This window comes from Squalius cephalus (genome assembly GCF_949319135.1).
Source record: "Squalius cephalus genome assembly, chromosome: 7".
Classification (NCBI taxonomy): domain Eukaryota; kingdom Metazoa; phylum Chordata; class Actinopteri; order Cypriniformes; family Leuciscidae; genus Squalius; species Squalius cephalus.
In genome coordinates this window covers 21957135-21979129 of record NC_137128.1, presented here as the reverse complement: position 1 = coordinate 21979129, position 21995 = coordinate 21957135, and the positions used below count along the sequence as shown (strand labels likewise).

Sequence of the window (21995 nt, the reverse complement as noted above, 5' to 3'; positions counted from 1 at the left end):
ACTTATTCTTGGTATTCAAGAATAACAATATCAATAATCGACAATATACAATATCACAGACAGTAAATAAATACTTCTGAGGGGCTAAATACATATAGACTATACAAATGGACAATGACTCTTGAAAACATGCATTATCACAGTAAATGTCACAGTTCATATTGTGGTGTGAAAAAGGTTTAGGGTTGCAAACAAACCAATGTCACTTTATCGACTTCCTTAAAATAGGGTGGGGCTAAAAACAGAGATGTGTATCAACCTAGTGTCTGTCGACACAGAGCCCTCTGGACCCAAAAAGCCTTCCTTTTTGTTTCAGTAAATGATTTATGTTTATGCTGCATAAGGGAGCTTATCTGTCAAAGTTTCACAGAACTGGACAAGATTAACCATGCAGTTGCTTCTCTCTGCAGTCTAACCGGTTGAAGTCCCACAGGTGAATGTTATGGGGCCTGTTAAAAAGTATGAGAAGTTGTAAGAGGAAGTTGTTCACTCAGTCAGGTCACTTTAAAAACAAGCTCCTGAGTCACAGGCAGAACTGTTATTTTGAGGAACTTTGATCAGCCCGTGAGGCTCTGCTATAAAGCAGCATGTGATTCGTTTGCTGTGTGTTTTTCCCCCTCTGCGGTATGGAAGAAACAGGTGTGACGGACAGTGTCACTGGATTAAGTTTGACAGGAACCAGAGGAAAGATTTTGTGGAGACATTTGCACCCCCAAATTACCGGAATCTCACACACTGGTAAGAAATCCCAGTTCTATGCCAGTGATCAGTAAATGCCATAAAATATGATATGCAAGATGTGAAACTTACAGCATGTATGAAAAAAGCAATGTACTTTTATGATTAGATTCCATCAACTTCACACATAAACACACACATTTCCATAAGCGCATATTTGTATTTTTTGTTTTTGACATTTGTAAATGTTTTTTTTAGGTTTCAAGAGGTTTACAGATGGACTCTTTGAGTGCGGCATCTCTGTGTCCCTCAGCGGGGTCTCAGCTCAGTGCAGATGAGATGAAGTTACTTGCTAAACTTGAGGAACAGAACAGGTCACTTCTTCACACCCTGCCCTGTTTCCTAGAAGCAACAACCTAAACTAAAAAGTTACACATTACGTTAGTGACACGTCTCTGTTTCCACACTGTGACACCAAATTATGCTTTTTATAGGGTTAAGTTTAAAGAACATCATTTATTTAGGTATTTATTTATTTGTTTGTTTGTTTGTTTTTATCTTTTTGTTTAATTTTATTTCATTTTATTAACTTTCAGCATCAAACAAACATTATTAAATGTATTTCAAATACTGTATATATAATATATATCATACATAATATATATTAATGTCATCATACATCTCAAAACAGTACTTTTATATACATTTATTTATTTGTGTTTTTATTGACATTCAGCATCAAACTAACATTTCTATCAGATGTATTACAAATACTGTATGCACATTTAATATATTCATGTTTATTTATTTGTTTAATTCATTTTATTGACTTTCAGCATGAAACAAACATTTATTAGATATATTTAAATAGCTGTGTGTATATACAGTATATATATATATATATATATATATATATATATATCAATTCATGTCATCATCTCAAAACAGCACTTATCAAAAGTATATTCATTTCTATTGACATTCAGCATCAAAAAACTTTTCTATCAGATGTATTTTAAAGGCTATTTATATATAATATATTCAAGCTTATACATCTCGAAATTGTACTTATCAAAAGTGTTATTGTTTGTTTAATTTATTTTTTATTTACATTGGGCTTCAAACAAACATTATTAGATGTATTTAAATATATATAATACATTCATGTTTATCACACATCTCAAAATATTACTTATTAAAACTATGCTATTTATTTGTTTGTTTAAATGTTTTATTTACATTCAGCATAAAACAAACATTATTAGATGTATTTAAATATATATAATACATTCATGTTTATCACACATCTCAAAATACTACTTATTAAAAGTATGCTATTTATTTGTTTAAATATGTTTTATTTACATTCCGCATAAAACAAACATTATTAGATGTATTTTAAATAACTACTGTACGTACATAATGATATATTCAGGTTTATCATACATCTCAAATGTATTTATTTTTATTACATTTTTTGATTAATATTATTACATTTTTAATCTATACAAGTTATTTATATAATTTTACATAGCTTAAATTCTCCTTTTGTATTATTGTAAAGAATTAAGGGCTTTATTATGTAAAGGATTAAGTCATTACATTAGTCTCTACTAATTAATCACTCAGTTCTATTTGACGTTGACGAATACACATCATCTTATCTGCACTCCTAAACAGGCTGCTAGAGACAGACAGTAAGTCTCTTTACTCTGTAAGCGGGGTCCTGCAAAGTCCCACCTCGCCTAAAACCCTCTCTTATGAAGATGACATATGGGGTCATGTCATTAAAGAATGGGACGACTGGAGCAAGAGAAAAGTGGGACAGATCAAGGTAACCGACCGCTCGATCGGTCATGATTTCAATGTGGGTGTACAACCATCAGTGAGCAGTATCTCATTTGTGTGTCCCGTTCAGGTGCTGATCAGGAGGGGTGTCCCGGCTCACCTGCGGCCCGTGGTGTGGCAGCTGCTGTGTGACGCTCAGAACGTGGCCGTTTCACAGCACTACTCAGATCTGCTGAAGAGCTCCTGTCCCGCTGAGACGCTGATGCACAGAGACCTGTCCCGCATCCTCCCACAACACCAGCTCTTTCAGAAGCTCCGGGACACCACCTGCCAGGAGCCACTGCTTAACGTGCTGAAGGTTAGATGACCGAGAATATGATTATACTTCTGCATTTGAGGAGTATAGATACCACAATGTGGCTTTTATTACAGGCTTACTCAGTCTTAGACCGAGAGATTGGCTATTGCCAGGGAAGTGTGTTTATTGTAGGCCTGCTGCTCACACAGGTAATGAATTGTTTTTTGAATTATAGTTACATTTAATTAGTTAGTACTAGTCTATGAATTGAGTTGTTGATCTTTCAGATGGCTGAGGAGGAGGCCTTCTGCGTTTTTGTGAGGCTGATGAAGGACTTCAGAATGAGGGAGCTCTATAGATCCAGTATGGTTGAGCTTGGCTGCTGCATTTACCAGTTTGACTCTATGATTCAGGTAATTAAGTGTAATTCTGCTCTATTTAAAGGCACATTCATTATTTATAAAATGTTCCTTCCAAAAACCATGAGCTGAGTAAGCTACATAAAGCCTGTTACAAATAATCTGCTGAATATCTTTCCGATTTCTGAGAATTGCACATGACAAGAACTTCTGAGTCGTAGATGTCCAGATTTGGTGTTATAGGGGATAGTGGGGGTAAGCTGTGTCACTTTTTTTTTTTTTTTTTACCAATGCTGTCCTCTAAGCAATGAGAAATTAGTTAAATCTTAGATCTCAAATTATATTTTATTATATAATAAAATATAATAAATATATTAAAGAAATATATAAAAATGTATTAAAATAAACAAATGCATAAATAAATAGATGTACATTGTTTTATACATTGGTAATTCATCTAAATATTTATTAACTATTAAAAGTTTGGGGTTATTAAGATTTTTTAAATGTTTTTGAATGAAGTCTCTTATGCTCAACATGGCTGCATTTATTTAATACAAAAATACAGTAAACAGCAATATTGTGAAATATTATTACAATTGAACTGTTTTCTATTATATAATTTATTCCTGTGATCAAAGCTGAATTTTCAGCATCATTACTCCAGTCTTCAGTGTCACATGATCCTTCAGAAATCACTCTAATATGATGATTTACTGCTCAAGAAACATTTCTTATTATTATCAATGTTGAAAACAGTTGTGCTGCTTAATATTTTTGTGGAAACCGTGATACTCTTTTCCCAGGATGTTTTGATGAATAGAAATAAATATTTTGTAACATTATAAATGTCATAAATGTAATGTATTCTTAGTAACTGAATAAAAGTATTCAAATTCCTTAAAAAAAAAAGAAAATCACTGATCCCAACCATTTGAATTGAAAAACTGACTTTACAATATGGAAATAACAGGATTTGTATCATAAAAGTGCTTATCAGTGCATGGACACATGACAAAAATGGTACACAGTTTTTTTTTTTTTTTTAGAAAAAGGGTGTGACACATCTTACCCCACTCTCCGCTACAGTTGGTGGTCATCTGTTGTCTGAAGATATCTTTTTCTCTCTGATAGGAGCAGCTTCCTGAGCTTCATTCCCACTTCCAGACTCAGGGTTTTCACACCTCCATGTTCTCCTCATCCTGGTTTCTCAACATCCTCCTCTCATCTCTGCCTATCACAGCGGCCATGAGGACTTTTGATATCTTCATGTGTGAGGTACATTCAGTCACGTCACAACATCCCACCATAACCCATCACTTCACACTGAATGTCATATTTCTTATCTAAAGGAAATAGATAAGCTAAGATTTTTAGATAAGTATTTTATTATTATTTATATACTTTTAAAGTATTTGTTAATCTTCTGAATTAGCTTTTATTTGTCATTTTATTGTTTTATATTTTCATTTTAGTTTAAGTTTTAGTAATTTTGTTATGTGGTTTTATCATATTTATTAGTTTTATTTTTTTTTATTTGACTTGATTTTTTTCATCTTTAGTTTAATCGAATTTAGTACTTCAATTTAAACTTATTTAATTGCCTTTTTTCATCAAATTTTTATTTTAATTGAACTATTTCAATTACCTAAAAAGATTTTTATTTTAGTTAACAATAACAACACTGCCACTAGCATCTAAATATGCAGTTAAATGGACAATATGAGTGACGATATATACGCATGTGTCTGTAGGGTTTGGAGATCGTCTTCCGGGTTGGTTTGGCTGTGCTTCAAATGAAGCAGACAGAACTCATCAAGCTCGATATAGAGGGAATGATGAACGTAATGGAGCACTCCAAAGAAACACTGCTCTGAAATACTGTCTCTTTGAATTTCTTGGTCTTCAGAGTACCTCTGTTGTTTTCAGTGCTTGCAGAATCTAGAATCATGGGAATCAGATCCTGATGGGATGATTGAAGCAGCATATCAAATTAAATACAACTCCAGCAGAATGAAACAGTAAGCTCTTCCTTCAATTTTTGCCTAATTTTCCTTGTTCTTCTAGCCTGTTATCTGGTGTATTTCACTCATTTTAGACTGAGAAAAGAGTATACATCTATCAAGACTAAAGAGCTGGAGGATCAGGAGGAACTAAATGTGAGTGCTTGTTTCTTTCCCTTCACATAGGCGAATTCAGGTTGATTGGGACACTCCAAGTCATCTCAATGGCAAAAGTGTCCCAATCACCCTGAATTCACCCTAGTATTTCTCTTTAGGTTATGAATCGCCATTTTCAGCCACTGTTTGCAAATGCTCAGTTTTTCTCTTGCCTTTTCTTAAGGCACTTTCCTCAGAGAACGAACATTTAAAGCAGAGACTTGACATTCTGGAGAAGGTGAGTCTATTGCAATGCCTTTATGTTAAAGTTATGTTGATGCATATTTTCTAATGTTCATGTTCTTACCGTGCCGCCCTTCCAGAGGTGCTCTGAGCAACTGGTGTCGCAGATGAAGAAAGAGCTGGAGAAATCTCTGCTAAATGCAGCCAGGTCACAAAACACTTTAAAGGAGATGCAGACGAACACCTTGCAGATAGAAGAGGTCAAAGTCAAGTCAAATCTTTCATGCAAAATATTAGCCTGGGAAAACCCAGACAACTTCCAGCAAATTCAGATTTGCTCGAGAAGTAGTCTGGCAAAGAGCTCATTCAAGCCCATTTCCATGGCCTAGAAATCGCGGCACCAATCAGAAACGTTGAGGCGGGCTTTACACAATGACGATCGCTCTGATTGGTTTTAGGTCTATCCAATTGCGCCCAGAGGCATTTGAGCGACGTCCGTTCAACTTTTAAATGCATTATTATATTCAAATTGCAAACACGAGGACAGTCTCCATGAAAGACCCACTGGCAGATGAACGTGCTACTATTTCTCTCCGAAACAGTAGGAAATTAAATTAGATTTAATAGAGGATTTTAACTGTGACAAGATGATTGACAGGGCAGTTTACATGACAGGATGCACGCGACAGATCCGTCCGATAAAGATGACGAAGTAGTATGTCCCAAAGCTTGCCTACTTTTTTGCTACACGTTCAAAAGTAAATACCTTTTCTTCACAAAAAGAGTACATACTTTTATGGCGTAGTGTAACTTAGGCGAATTGGGACGCAGCATATGGCTTTACACGATGACGATCGCTCTGATTGGTTTTAGGTCTATCCAACTGCGCCCATTGGCATTTGAGCGACGTCCGTTGGTGACGCCCCTTTGGAAATGATTTGTCTATGGAGCTTTGCCAGACCATAACTCAGTTACTACTGAGAATGGTTTGGTTTTAACCAGGCTAGCAAAATATATCAATATATCAATATATAAAATATATCAATATCAAGTAATATCTTTCATAAACCAAATCTTTCAAGCAAAATATAAACCACTATATATATATACTATAGCCTATATATATATATATATCCCTGAGAGTTTGAGTAAGTGAAACTAACACTATAACACTAAACTATCACAGTGAAACAGAATAGTTTGCAAGAGCAAATGAGGCTGTGAAAGCAGACTATAAGTGAATCTGTTCGGCGTGATGATGTTTAATGTCCCATACAAGCTCTGTCACATTTAGACACTTGTTAGAAACCGACTTTTTCAAGACAAATTAAAATCTTTAAAAAAGGAGGTATTACTGATGTATTTTATGTCATGGAATAAAACAGACTTTATCTCACAGACTTTATCTCAGCCATTTAACCAAAAACCACATTCAAAAAACTCACTGACTTCAGGACGATTAAACCAGAAGTGCTAAAATGTTTGTTTCTGGGTTTTGGCCTACAAAAATGCATCATCCCTGCAGCACTCTATTATGTATAGTGAGCTAAAGAATATTAGATATCACTATTTGCTGATGTTTAGACAGACGTGGGTTTGCTTTAGTAATCATACATGTGTGTGTGTGTGTGTGTGTGTTGTAGAGCGGCAGCACTGTGCCTGATGAGAACAGTGTGATGTATCTGCAGAAGGAGCTGATCAGCTGTAGACTGCGGGAAGCAGAGGCACTTACAGGGCTCAAAGAGCTGAAACAGCACATTAAAGACCTGGTAAAGAAATGCCAGGTAACTTTAGATGGGGATAGAAAAAAAAAGAGGATATTCAGTGTTCAATATACCATAAGTAAGGTTCATCACAATGTCACTGTGTCTCTCTCAGTGGCAGCAGGTGCATTGTGGAGGTCAGCAGAAGGTCAGCAGTGCACAGAATGACCTGCAGGTTGAGCTGTTGAGCACAAGACTGAAGGAAGCGCTCACCCAGGCCGCGCTTAAAGAGAGCCGCCACAAACTGCTGCAGCTGCAGACAGAGGTTAAAACCCTCAGCTGATCATATCTGCTGGTTTACAGCTTGATGCACTGCGATATGAGGAACAATAGAGCGACCAAAGCTTAGTTCAGGTCGCTTACTCCTAGAACTGGTGTCAAGTCAAATGTGACACTACAATACACTTTGATATAAAGTCGGCACAAATCAGAAGTCGTGTTTTGCTCCCCTCTTTTGACGTATATTTGAGTGAAATGGCTTCTCGAACAAGAAAGACATTAAGGACGGGATTTGATTTTGTCCATCGTGAATTGATTGGCTGCGTTCAAAATCGCATACTCTCTTGTACTTATTTTGAATGAGTAATTACTTCTATATAGAATTAATTTGTGTTGTATGAATGTAATCTGGATGTACTGCATCCGCCATGATGTCATTATCATGTGACCTACCAGCGTCAGTTATGTTGCTTCACTGATATTCGCAAATCCTCATCCGTGGCCGTCGTATGCACACTTCAGAATCTCGCCGGAAGAAGCAGGTCATCCGGGTACTCTTTGCCTACTCGTTTATGAGTACTGTGAATTCAGACATACTTATTTTGTCACATACTGTTTTTCGCCTACTACATAGTAGGGAAGTATGAATTTTCAGATGCAGCCATTAGATGGTTGTGGTTTGCTTTGTGATGTCATGTGAGTGACAGGTTGTTGCTGCCTTTGTACAAGTAAACACGTCATCAGAGAAAGAGATGAGATGCTACAAGAGTGAGGGGAGGTAAAAAAAAAAGAAAACTGAAGTGATTTTGATTAAAGATTTAGGGCACATGAATTAAAAAATAATAATATTGATGTGAATCTATCATTTATAAAAATCATTTATAATAAATAGGCCTACTGTAATATCAAAAAAGAAGAACATTTTGGATCTCATGGTGACTTTAAGTGAATTTATTATAGTACAATGTATATTAATATACGATATTATAAAATATAGTCGGCAGCTATGGTATGCAGCAACTGGCACTCGCTATGCTGAGGGTTAAGCCTATTCAGATAAGATGAAAAGTGTCCCAAATGACGCACTATACACTATGCACTTATACAATGTGTACTCAACCATGTAATGTATGATGTAATTAAAGATGCAAAAGATGAGCCAACCTTCCACACTTCGGCTGCATCTGAAATCGCATACTTTTCCTCTTATAGGCTTATTGGTGAAAAACAGTATGTGACTAAAGAAGTATGTCCGAATTCACAGTAACGTTACGTTACTCATAAAAGAGTAGGCAAAAAGTATCTGGATGACCTATAGGTAACTTACTTCCGTCCAGATTCTGAATTTTGCATTTGATGGACACTTTACTATCCCATAAGGCCACGGGAGAGGATTTGTGAACAACAGTGAAGTCACACTGGTAGGTCACATGATAATAACAAAATGGCAAATGTAGTATGTCCAGATTACAATCATAGCCTAGCCTACTATATAGGCCTTGAACATAGCCTAAGTTACTTTTTTAACGGTCGGTTAAGCAACGTAGGCTAACTGACACTGGTAGGTCACATGATAATGACAGAATGGTGGATGTAGGCAACGTCCGAATTACATAATACATATTCATATAGAACATACTTATTTATCAATATTTATTTCAGTTAAGTGCATCATCCGGGTATTTAAAAGTGCACCTTTTCTATTCAGAATTTTCAGTGTCAACTCGTCACACAAGCCTAGGCTAGGCTAACGTTACTACAAAAGCATACAATACACAAGTACGCGAAGAATTGGGACGTCTCTCTCACCTATTTACTGAGCAACATTTTGAAATAATCCTTCTTCAGGAGCTATAAATGCCATTAAAGTGTGAAAATTAAACTGTGCTTATCAAAAGAAGCGCGCTGCTTCGACAAAGCATTCGTGCGAGCACTGCGCATCACGAGCCGCTGACAGCGACGCAGATCAAGGCGACAGCGCAGTGTGAATCGCGCAATCCGTTTCGCTTCAGTCGTTCTGCGTGATAGAATGGATGACAGATCACAGTTTGTTCTTGTTGTCTTTATCTAGAAACAAAAAGAAGTTTCCGCTATCAGTTTTTGAGATTTTCAAACTTGCTACGGTCAGGGTCCTAAACATATCACAATTAACGGAAATTCGTGAGCTACAACAACGAGGAAAAGATCGCGCGCAACACACACGCACGCACGCACACACACACACACACACACACACACACACACAAACATGTTTTCATGTTTTATGGGGACTTTCCATAGACATAATAATTTGTATACTGTACAAACTGTACATTCTATCACCAACCCTACCCATAAACAGGTACCCATCACAGAAAACTTTATGTATTTTTACATTTTCAAAAACATCACAGTATATTAAGCTGTTTTCCTCATTGGGACCACAAAAATGTCAGAGGGTTCAATGTGTCACGTTGGAAATGTGGTAATTTAAACCTGACAATGGATAAAAGCTTAGGTTTTTGAAAAGTTCAAAGAAATATGAAACAGTGAATCAAAAATGTTTTTAAAAAATTTGATGTTAGGCCTACTTACCAAACCAATCAAGTTTGAGATTGATCATTTTATACTGTTTGGGATACATGGACCGCATTAAGTGTGAAATTTGTCAATGAAATATTAGTTTTTTTATAAACTTTTAAATTATGCATAAATGCCTTTGTGGTGGGGATGGGGAAATGAATTAATCCCAGAGATTAACTAACTAGGAAAATTAAAAATGGCTCTGCATGACAAAAAGGTTATTATTTAGTTTTATAAAGTTAAACTAAAACTTTTTATTTCTTTACCTCATAATCATTTATTATAATAATTGCATTTGAATACAGTAAACTGAATATGGTTAGTCCGGTGCATTATAGCTGCATTTCAATATTTCAGTATTTGTCCTCTTTCCACTTTTTCAGATATAACCCAACAACTTTTTAGTTAGCCTATGTTAATTGTGTGTTTGTTTATTTTATTCAAATGTATAGGCCTATATATTTTCCAATTACCAATTTGTGAATTTAATTTGTCATTGCTATGCATCATGATGAAACATCCGGAGATGTCAAAATTATTCTTATCTCTGATTGGGAAACATTACAGTTTTGAAATGTCTAGGGGAGCATGAGACATGACTCCTCCTAAATCAGATTCTGACCAACTGAAATCTCTTACACAGTTAGTACTGCAAATCAATATGTCCTCACATTAAATGTGACTCGATTCAGTCCTCTAATTTGATCTGTTTTATTATATCACTACAGGACAAAATTCACAGCGACCAGCTAACGCGTACAGAAGCGCATATAAACAGTCAGCGAGATCATCTACGGGAGTTGACGTCACAGCACCAAGATCTGCGCAGCCAATTACAACAGAGCAGACAACAGTTTTCAGCTCTTCAATACAAGGTAACACCACACCTGACATCATCTGCTATTTGACAGTCTGGAGGTGTCTAATTACAGTGTCATTTACCCTCGCTGACTTCCTTCAGGCTAAATTAATCCTGGACCACGAGCATCATTAAACTTCTCTCACTCATCCCAGCTCTGTGTTCAAGGACTATTCTGGGTTCAGCGCGCGTTAACCTCAGTTGACGGGATTGAGGGGTGGGGCATAATGTTGATTACCACAAAAAATGATTTCCAATAAGTCCACACTTTTCTGGCTAACAGTAAGACACTTACAGTGGACATGAATGGGGCCCATCATAAACATTAAAATACACGATGTTTCAAACATAAAACCATTAAACGCAAACGATATGTGTAAAAATGAACCCGGAATAGTAGAGGAAATGAAAGCACCTCCCAACACACAAGCCTGTTACAAGCTAATCACCATCCACAAACAAAAACACAGCGTAAAGCTCAGATCAGCGACTGTTCCATTTATTCATCACACATGACTTCGTGCAAGAGTGGCCTGTCTGTTGATCACCCAAACGGCCTTGAGGGAAGCGGTATCTTCTGCTTTTCTAGAAGCAAAGCTATGATAACATCTTTCTCACTGTCTTGGCCGAGTCTTCAGATGCTAGCGTAGTTCACACACTCAGACCAGGCATAAACATCACACTTGTCTATCAGCTCTTTTATGCAGAAGTGATTTTGCAAGAAAATGCCAACACTGTATCTCACTTAACAGTAATCTGAAACAAATGCTTGCTTGCATTAATGTTGCACTGAAAGAGTTCTCTGCCGGATGGTCTAGTCTAGTGTGATGGTGGTAGACGAAAAGATTCAGATTACCTTAAATCTGATTTCAAAGCATTGAATGTTACTTCACTGCTGACATTGTTGCTTTTGTAGCCGCCTGTTTGCATCCTTTCCTGTGCTTCGGTGAAATTAAAGGGATAGAACACCCCAAAATTAAAATGTTATCATCATTTACTCACCCTCAAGTTGTTCCAAACATGTATGAGTTTCTTTTTTCTCTTGAACACAAACGAAGATTGAATTATGCTGGGAAGCAGACAGTTGACGGTAGCCATTGACTTCCATAGTAGGGTAAAAAAAATAGTCAATTGTCAACTGTCTGGTTTCCAGCATTCTTCAAAATATCTTCTTTTGTGTTCAGCAGAAGAAAGAAACTCATACAGGTTTGGAACAACATGAAGGTAAGTAAATGATGACAGAATTTTCATTTTTGTGTGAACTATCACTTTAAAGGTTTAAAGTCGCATTGAAATTGAGGAAGCGACACATCTTTTCTTGATGTACATCTGAGTGTAGAGGCCTAAGGACTAAGGATGTTAACTATAAGGATAACTATAAAGTTTTAATAATCTTTCCAATTCTCTGAGAATAGAAAAGTCCACACCGCAGCTATGACGATAATAACAAAGAAGAATATCATTGGATTCACTTGCAGAACTATTTTTTCCAGCTGATGAATGATAAAAACACTGACAGCCAATGCTTTAAAGAGCTAGAGCATTTATGGCAATGTGGCAGACAAAAAAAATAGCATGTGCATATAATAAACAGAACATTATCATACGTTGGTTCGAACGATAATCACAGTAGTTATCTTTATAGTTATCGTTCCTGGTGTGAACAGGGCCAAAACAGAGTTATGACATTTTGACTAAACATTACGAGTTAAAAAAAATAAAAATGTATATATATATATATATATATAAAAAGTCTGTCGTTTGCAATCATCAGATTTTGATTGTCACTTGCTAGCCACGTTTTACACATCTCGTCTAGCCGAGAATTAGTCCTCCAAATGAATCCTCCAATAAAACCACAGATTACAAATATACTCTGCTGTCAGTGTGTCAGAAGCCACACGGTTAAGCTAACAGACATGCTAACGCTAATTACTGCAGCACAACAAGACACAAAGAGACCAAAACGAAACCTCTGACTTAAAATAAAATTAGTCAAATACACGTGTCCCGATAAGCCGTCAGAGCCACGATCATGCACACATGCTGTGCAGCCAAACTTCTCCTTATTGAGAGAACATTTTCTCAAATAGCCACACAATGGCCAGGAAACTCTTAGCACCTCTCAACACGTCTGCCTTCATGTGATTTGTAGCACCCCACTGTTCAGTAGATTTACAACCAGAAACCCTGGCGTGCAGGTTCACGATGAGCATAGCTGATTACAAAGATAACGGAAGACCTCCTCCCATTGTAACCGGTTAACCGTGCGGCCTGGTTCATTATTGTCTTGCCACAAAGTATTGTAAGAAAGGTGCTAGTGAGATAAACTGCTGTTCACATGGTGCAACAAGAAGGGAATAAAGCCATCTGACAAACAAGCAGTCAGTATATATGGATGAATCATCTGTTCTGGAAACTTAGTTTGTGATTTCCTACAGAGTTAAAAAAAAAAAAGCCTATCTTTTGTCAGTATTATACTGGTTTGTAAATGCATAAAAAGCTGCAGCCTATTCTATTCTCGCATTCAGGGTCAGTTTTGACCCGGTGGAACATAAGCTTATATTTCAAAGTTGTGCATGTTATTACTAAATATTGTTATTCATTTTTTTTTAAATATCAAATAATATTTGATCTACAGAAAAACCAGTGTGATGCAAGAAAAAAAAAAAAAAAAAAAAAAAAATATATATATATTATATGTGTGTGTGTGAGTGTGCGTGCGTGTCTTTGTGGGTGTGTGTGTGTGTGTGTGTATATATATATGTACACACACACATGTACATATAAATATGCTAATTTGACAGCTTGACAGCCCAACATTTACCCTTTGCTCCACACTTCTTTTGGCTGCAGTTCATTTGATATTGTTTATTTTTTATGTCACTTACATTTGTTGTCTGTTTATAGTGTGTTTGTCTACGCATATTCATGTTCATCGACAAAATTCAGTCCTAAAATTGTTTGCTAGATATGGTAAAGAGGCTCAATGTATTTTAAAACTGTTTAAAAAAGGACCTGAATGCATTTTAAGGCTAAGAGCAGTTTCATGACAAATGACTATCACAACAGATAACACACACACACACACACACTTCTTTGGACATCTTTAAAAAACAACAACTTGTTTAATACCTATAGCTGGCTTTCATTTCCAATACTGTGAAGAAGTTTGATTTTTACCAAATTACCGAGAGGAACTCTCCAGTTGTTTTGATTCTGACGCATAAATTTGCCCTGAAGTTTCCTACTCTTTCCTATCTGAAGCGAACAGAAACATTGTCAGTAGTTTGAGGTCTGAAACTGCCGCTATCGGATAACCTGTAGGTGCGAGCGCCCCCTCAACACCTCCTGCTCTCTGACTGATTTTCTGTGGGTTTGGTGGTGGTAAGAGGAACCAGTCTGATTAAATTTGATTGATACTTATTTCTCATAATCTGTTTTATGCTGATACCACAGTGTTTGGCTCATAAACTTGTAGTTAAAACCTTTTTGTGTTAGTGGAAGATTTTGAATCAGTCCGTATCGATGCAGAAATATAACGCTGTTGAGTTTAAGACGCCTTCGCGTCTAATTCTCACATGCATGGTTTTGCATTGAGCGATGTGTGTGGCTATAATCAATGTCTCCTTTTTAAAAGAGCTGCTAAGCCATGTGCCATCTCTGATTGAGCTCTGGTTGAGCTGTAGTCTCAAATTCAGAAATAACATTGTGGTCGTGAAAGCTTGTATACATCTCAGTCTTTCTTCTCATAACTATCAGACAGAGTGAACAACGCTCTGAGAACCCAGAAACCTCAAACCATTATCACGGCTGCTTCATGCTATTTCAATCACGTACTCCCTAAAGAGACGCAGAAAGGCTCAGCCCTAAAAGAAAGACGAGAAAGAAATATAGACCTTAGTGTTTCTGAAGTTTTGACCTATGCTGCAGTCAAACTGTCTGTTCAAGTCTGTCTTTTGGTTTCCTGTTCTTGATGTGAAGAGGAGGAGGTTTGTCACGTTTACACACTGTGTGAAGAGAACTACACTGTGTCTGTGCTTTGACTTTGCTTCACATTTTCACTTTAAACTGCCATCAGCTTTAATCTAAAGGGGTTGAAGACAGAGGACTTTTCTTAGTAGACCACAGTGCCAGAATTATTCTTATCAATATTTGCAATTCATTTATGTGCAATTTCCTGCCTTTATAGAGTTTTTGAAAATATTCATATAAAATATTACAATGAAAATATTAATGATTAGTCATTCCATTATTATTATTATTATTCATCTATACTATAGAGGCACTATAGAGGCACTAAATCCATTACTATACAAACTTACAACAGAATATTAAGAATTATAGGCCTATCAGATGTAAGATAACAGAAACAGAAACAAAAAAATGGCTAAATATGTGAGACGTCTTTGTCACTTTCAGTGGCAACTGTGGTCAATTCTGGTTAATTCTGTATATGCATATCTATGTAGAAACATTAGTGCTGTGTACCTTAAAGTTTAAAGTGATAGTTCACCCAAAAATGTCACATTCTGTCATCATTTACTTACCACCATGTTGTTCCAAACCTGTATGAGTTTCTTACTTCTGCTGAGCACAAAAGAAGATATTTTGAAGAATATCAGTAACCAAACAGTTGACAGGCCCATATATATATATGAAAGTCAATGGGACCCATCAACTGTTTGGTTACCCATATTATTCAATTCAGCAGAAGAAAGAAACTCATACAGGTTTGGAACAACTTGAGGGTGAGTAAATGATGACAGACTTCATTTTTGGGTGAACTATCCCTTTAGGGTTAATATCATCAGCCCTTATTTGTCAGGTTTTGTGTAATGTTATGTAATTTTTGTATAATACGGGACTGTTCTTTACAGATTCAGATCCTCTCCAAGAGTACTACGTCATTTTCTCAAACCACGCTGAAGCCTTCCACATCCGCCTCTCTGGAGCACAATGACACCTAAAAATGGACAGCAGCCTTAACGTCCCGTCAACCTGTCTCCAGAAGCAGTGAAGATGTTCTATTAAGAGCTCGACCCACTGATGCAGTGTCCACTATGAGAGTCTTCACAGCTCCAGCTGTTCATCATGCTGCAACACATCAAGTGTCACGAGCAAAGACTCACTGTGACAGTTTTGCCATTAACACTTAAAAGTGACAAGAAGATTAGGCATTCTTACAAAAAAAAAAGGTTGTTACATTTCTTAGATCTTACATTCAAGTAACTGACACTGTAAAAGAGTTTTTTAGTCATTTTCACAGCAATAAACATCTTACTACTGGATAACGGTACTGAAAACCATACTGATTGAACAACAGTGATTTCAGTCAAATGAATCTGTATTTGAGTGTTTAGGCCCTGGGTTTTATCTCTTCTGTTTCAAACATATAGGGTTTATGAAAATTGTCACTGTAAGTAAATGAATTAGTACACAATAAATTGCACAAATGCATTATTATAAATCATATTTGACACTGTGATGAATGCTGTAGTAATATATATAGGCCTACTAAGAGAAATAATAATTTTAATGAGGCTTTTCTTTAATATTATTTTATATTTAATTAATATTACTTTATATACATTTCATTATTAATTATAAATAATTATATTGCATATATACATACAAATATTTAAACAAATATTTGTAAACACTTTATTTGTAGTTTCTATAGTAATTGTTATAAATCATGCTTAGTTACATGCAACTAACCCTAAACCACACCATAATCCTAACCCTAACCCTATAGTGATACATGTAGCTAATTATTATTACTCAGTACTTAAATGTATACTTGCACTGTAACACGGACACCTTAAAATAAAGTGAAACCAAATATTTTCATTTCAAATTAAATGTTCAAGTCATTGTATAGCCTATGAATTGCATTCTTTATGTATTTTTGAATATGCAATGACACCCAGCGTTGGCTGGGATGTTATTCCTGGAAGAGTAATTGCAGAAAACCACACCTGGGACAAATATAAAACCGCCCAACACAGACAAGCCTAAAATCCTAATGTGATTTAGATCACTTTGCGCGTCCAGCAGGCTAAATCGTATCATGCAGTTTATATTTTCAATTGAGATAAAAAATGCACGAGGTTAGGTAGCTGCAGGCACTTATGAGAATCGGGTGAAATATTAGTGACTGTGAGACATGATCAAACCCGGTCGCGTTCAGGAAGTTCGCGTGTGTATTTAAGGCGCGTGTTTGCGCTGCTGTTGCTGGAGACAGGCAGGTCGCGCGCAGCGGTCACATCATCTCTAGCGGAGGACAGCAGCGCAACAGGTGAGTCCTGTCCTGACTCACACCGCAGTCATAATCAGGTGTCCTCATAACTATTCAGTTATTCGCTTTGGATAAAGTGTACGTTATCTTGACGCACTGGCCGAGGTAAGCTTGAAACTTTTTTTTTTTTTTACTTCTGCACATACTTTTCTAGACCATTTTAACTGTACGGAAAACGTCCAGATAGTGTAGCGATAGATTCACGCGTCACAGCCGGTGCGCCACGGTTTTTCCCATGCACGTTCACTCCAACATCTGATCTGACTGCTGGACTCTTATGGTACAGCGTTAATAAAGCCGTGTCCGCTCAATTCATACAAACTTTTTGATTGCAGCTGCTGGCAGAACATTACGTTTCCTAATGCCAGAGAGCCCGCAAGGGGGTGTTAGGGGGGCTTGGGGAAACTTCAACGAAATTTTTTAACGAAATGGAAAAAGGTAACATTTGACAATATTACGGTTTCCTTCTGCTTTCTGAAATAATGAGATTTAACACCTGAATTGATTCAAGCCCTAGTTTTAACTATAGGCTAGCCTACTTTGTGAAAAATGCACTTCTTCTTTATTTATAATAATTATAGTAGCCTAATCGCTCTTTTCTTTTTCACATGCTTTAAAGATTAGTATTGTCTCGTTTGTTTTGCTAATTGCTTTAAGGCATAAAGCTGCATTGGAAGAATATTTGTATGAAAAGTGTTGATATCCGAATACATTCAAAATTAATAAAAAATGTTATATTGGTTTATACATAAAGCGAACCGAAAAATATACAATGTCAAAAAGTAGGCAAACATAGGCCTATTTTCCAGACAATATAATTTAATATTAATTTTGGATGTAGCTCACCAAATCTGTATTATGTTTCTCATGAATGCTGGACTCTTGCACTAATCAATTTGTCACGTTTTATAACAATTTTTGTTGTTTTCCAAAATAATTGCGCAAGCTGAAGACATACATGTACAGAGAGCATCGAGTTAAACAAATTCTTTTTAAATTATTATAATCGAATACGCATGAAAATATTGCGCGTGACACAGAGATGGCTAAACCGAATAGCCTATTATGTTGTCTCATTTTCTTCCTTATTGTTAGGGAAATAAATATACAGTGTTAAATGCAATAGCCTATATTATTTGAAACTAATTGTTTATTCCCTATGCTTGGAATTCGATGTTCTTTAAGTCTCGTCATGAGGTTATTAACGACCGAAACAAAACCTATTAGTTATTGGCAATAATACCCTGGGCCCCATTTGCAGTCTGTTACTTGGAAGTGACACGATGCTCATACATATTATGCGGACAGAGGATCAGTTTACTAAATAAGGCTTTGAGATCAAGTTGCCGAGAGGGAGCCTAATGACAAAGTGCGCCGTGCAGTGCCTCGACTTCAAATCGCTTTTGCTTTATTTGGGAGGTTTTGATTGCAAAAGGCTGCAGGATAGAGATTTGACACACACCTGCTGTTGCTGTACTGAGTTCTGTGAAGATCAGGTGCATTTTTTCACACCGGCCGAAATCCACTTTTCAGGCAGGATTGGAGAGCCGTGAGTGATTGGTGACCCTGAACCTGATAACGGAGAGTAAACATGCCGAGGTCATTTTTGGTGAAGAGCAAACGGGCGCACAGTTATCATCAACCCCGTTACCTGGACGACAACTGCATCCCGATTGAGAAACTTCTCACGTGCCAAGGTAGGCTACATTTATCAATATTAATTAAGCAATGAAAAGCGTTAATTAAAACAGCGACGGATAATGCATTGTGATTTTGATTGGGTTTAGAGAGTCAAACGGGGCAGATCCCCGAGAGCCCGGTGGATGTGGGTAATCATTCCCCTAAAGCCAGCATGGTGTGCACGGCGGATCACTCCTCTCAACAGTCCCCGCTGAGCTGCGAGGGCAGTGTGTGTGACCGCTCATCCGACTATGAGGACTTCTGGAGGCCCCTGTCATCCGGAACCTCTCCAGGTTGGCATGATATGATCAATACATTATGATCATATATGTTTTTACATTGCTTTAACTCATCAAAATAAATTAAGCAATATATTAACTTTTTTTGTAAGTTATACAAGATTCAACTCATGCTTTAAAGTCAGTTTAATGTAATTTAAGTTGAAATGACTTAGACATCCAAGTTGATTGAACTTAAAAATTTAAGGCAGCAACTTTATTTTTTAATTTAACATGGTCTATGCAAAATACTCATCACGCTTTCCTTTTGTAACATATCTCACTCTAGATCTGGATAAATGCCCGGTGTCTTCTCCAGACGACTCGCAGCCTTTTGACTTGTCTTTCCGTCCGTATGTTTGGGCCCATTCGACATCCGAGCTCAGACACCTCATTCAATCGTGCAACCGTGTGTCTGCGGATTCAGAGACATCAATGGGGGTGCATGAGGCCATGGACAGAAGGCCGGGTGCCCATCTTCTCATTGATCCAGCACAATCCGGCCGATTTTACCAGGACTATGGTTCTCTGAACACTAACCTGTTGGATAGTAGAGGCTTCTATGCAGACTTCAAGATTTCAACTAAAGTGGCAGAGATCGATTCGGAGTCTGATATTATGTCCACGCGACTTCAACTAAGTGGGTCGTTCAAATGCGTAAAATGCACTAAGGTAGGCCTCTAATAGGCTAAATCAACATTTCTGTTATTAAGCTATATAAATATATCTGTTTGTCCTTAAAAAAAAAAAAATATATATATTCGAAGCTGAAAATAAAACAAAGATTATTGGAATAGCCTACGTTTTAATATTAATTTTTAGTTTTTCTACTTAAAAAGTTCACGTTTAATTCAAATTGTTGCACTCTAAGAAATGCTGGATTGTTTCAACCCACGTTTGGGTCAAACAGGCCTATGGACAAACCCAACCATTGGTTTAACCCAACGGTTGGGGTTGTCCATATTTTACCCAAACAGGTTGAAACAACCCAGCTAAAATTGTGAAATTTACTTGCAATTTCAGAGTGAACATTTTTTCTACACCATTCTTTTTTATACTGTAATAGCTAACTGAATACTGACTCAATTTTAAATAACTCTTTATGTCAAAAAGGTTATATCTGCTATAAGGAGAAATTTCTTAAATTATTGCATATTACTTTTACGTTTTTAATTTCCCCCTAATGATTACGAGCCGTTTAATTCATAAAACTGTAGGCCTATTGCAATTAAAATTTAATTAACAATTAACTAAAACTAAATCAATAAAATGATTACATGATTGGAACCCCTGACTGAACCCATAAGGTTCTTAATGCAGAATGTGCTTAGAACACTCCAGCCTTTCGTCTTTAGACCAAAATACGTTTTAAGATCCCACGAAACTAAACTAAATCACGACTGTTTAGTCTTACTTCTTCTAAACGGTTATGCTTTTGTTTTTAACAGGTGTTTTCTACCCCTCATGGGTTGGAAGTTCACGTGCGGCGGTCTCACAGTGGCACGAGGCCCTTCGCGTGCGATATCTGCGGGAAAACCTTCGGCCACGCGGTCAGCCTGGAGCAACATAAAGCTGTCCATTCACAAGTATGCTTGCATTCCCACAACATTTATTAATTATTACATAATTATACGCCAGGGAAATCTTACTAATCACATTCTTTACCTACAGGAAAGGGTCTTCAGCTGCAAAATCTGCGACAAAAGTTTCAAGAGGTCGTCCACGCTGTCCACGCACCTCCTCATCCACTCGGACACCAGACCATATCCCTGTCAGTACTGCGGCAAACGATTCCACCAGAAATCAGATATGAAGAAACACACGTTCATTCATACAGGTGATTTGTATTTTGATAAAAACAAACTATCTTTTATATAGGGCTAATTACAGCAGGCTACATTGCGCACGCGTTTGCATACATATTGTGTAATGGAATAGCCTAACTATACGATTTATCCGTCAGTAAAAGTTTGTTACTTAAAACCCCTTCATATATTTTCCAGGTGAAAAGCCTCACAAGTGTCAGGTGTGTGGCAAAGCCTTCAGTCAGAGTTCAAACCTCATTACACACAGCAGAAAACACACAGGATTCAAGCCTTTCGGATGCGATCTGTGTGGCAAAGGATTTCAGCGCAAAGTAGATCTGAGGAGACACAAAGAAACGCAGCATGGACTAAAATAATGCACAAACAATTTTGTATTTGTTTTTTCCCTTACATCTGTTTGTTTGCACATGCATGTGACACTATGTAGAATTAGAAGGTAGGCTAATGTTGTGGTTTTATGGATTAAGAAAATAACGAATTCATTTGCTGATGTCAGAGAGATTTCCTACTCAATTCCAAGTAGGCTATTTTATAACAAGCTGTGATATTATGTTCCTGCAAAATATTTAATAAATGGACAAACAAAATGCTAGTTCTCAAATATTTTTTTTTTTACTTCGAAATACATAGGCCTTTTAAAGGTTTAGGATAAAAATGTTAAGTCATGTCAATAGGCTAAAGCGAATTTCGTCAATGTTAAATTCATATTCTTGTGAAAGTGTGATAGTTGCAGATATAGCGATTGTTAGCAACGTGCCTGTCAAACAACATATCAGCTTCAAATTCACGTTTGAGGTCATTTAAGACGAAAACATAAGAACAAATTAACCAACCACATATTCTTAATCTAAAAATAGATATTTGTTTGCACTGTAGGCTACAGCTACTGCATTTTAAGGTTAAAAAGATTTTGTTTAGAAAAGATGTTATTTTAGTCATACACAAATGCTGCATGCATTCATCGAGCTATATTAGGCCCACCATATGGCCCAAAATCCAACTGAAATTTCACCAAGAGCATTACCTTGCACTAGTATTATAC

At 36.7% G+C, this 21995-nt stretch overlaps 2 protein-coding genes across 3 annotated transcripts; both read left to right on the top strand.

The window, feature by feature from the left end:
- The first annotated feature begins 369 nt into the window (after window positions 1-369).
- evi5a (ecotropic viral integration site 5a) lies at window positions 370-16340 on the top strand. Its single transcript, XM_079875634.1, has 17 exons — window positions 370-433; window positions 640-738; window positions 937-1052; window positions 2359-2512; window positions 2597-2824; window positions 2899-2973; window positions 3052-3177; window positions 4258-4401; window positions 4878-4967; window positions 5053-5144; window positions 5222-5282; window positions 5467-5520; window positions 5606-5725; window positions 7109-7249; window positions 7344-7493; window positions 10738-10884; window positions 15749-16340. The coding sequence occupies exons 3-17, from the start codon at window positions 955-957 to the stop codon at window positions 15836-15838; spliced, it is 1770 nt and encodes a 589-aa protein (XP_079731760.1). The 5' UTR covers window positions 370-433; window positions 640-738; window positions 937-954; the 3' UTR covers window positions 15839-16340.
- Window positions 16341-17100: 760 nt separating this feature from the next.
- gfi1aa (growth factor independent 1A transcription repressor a) lies at window positions 17101-21532 on the top strand. Of its 2 annotated transcripts, none has more exons than XM_079875638.1 (7): window positions 17101-17169; window positions 18703-18866; window positions 18957-19142; window positions 19417-19799; window positions 20576-20713; window positions 20799-20964; window positions 21131-21532. In XM_079875638.1, exons 2-7 carry the CDS (start codon window positions 18761-18763, stop codon window positions 21307-21309), a joined length of 1158 nt encoding a protein of 385 aa, XP_079731764.1. In that variant the 5' UTR covers window positions 17101-17169; window positions 18703-18760; the 3' UTR covers window positions 21310-21532. The 2 variants fall into 2 exon arrangements, with proteins under 2 accessions (XP_079731764.1, XP_079731765.1); XM_079875639.1 differs by having other exon boundaries at window positions 17108-17274.
- Window positions 21533-21995: the final 463 nt, after the last annotated feature.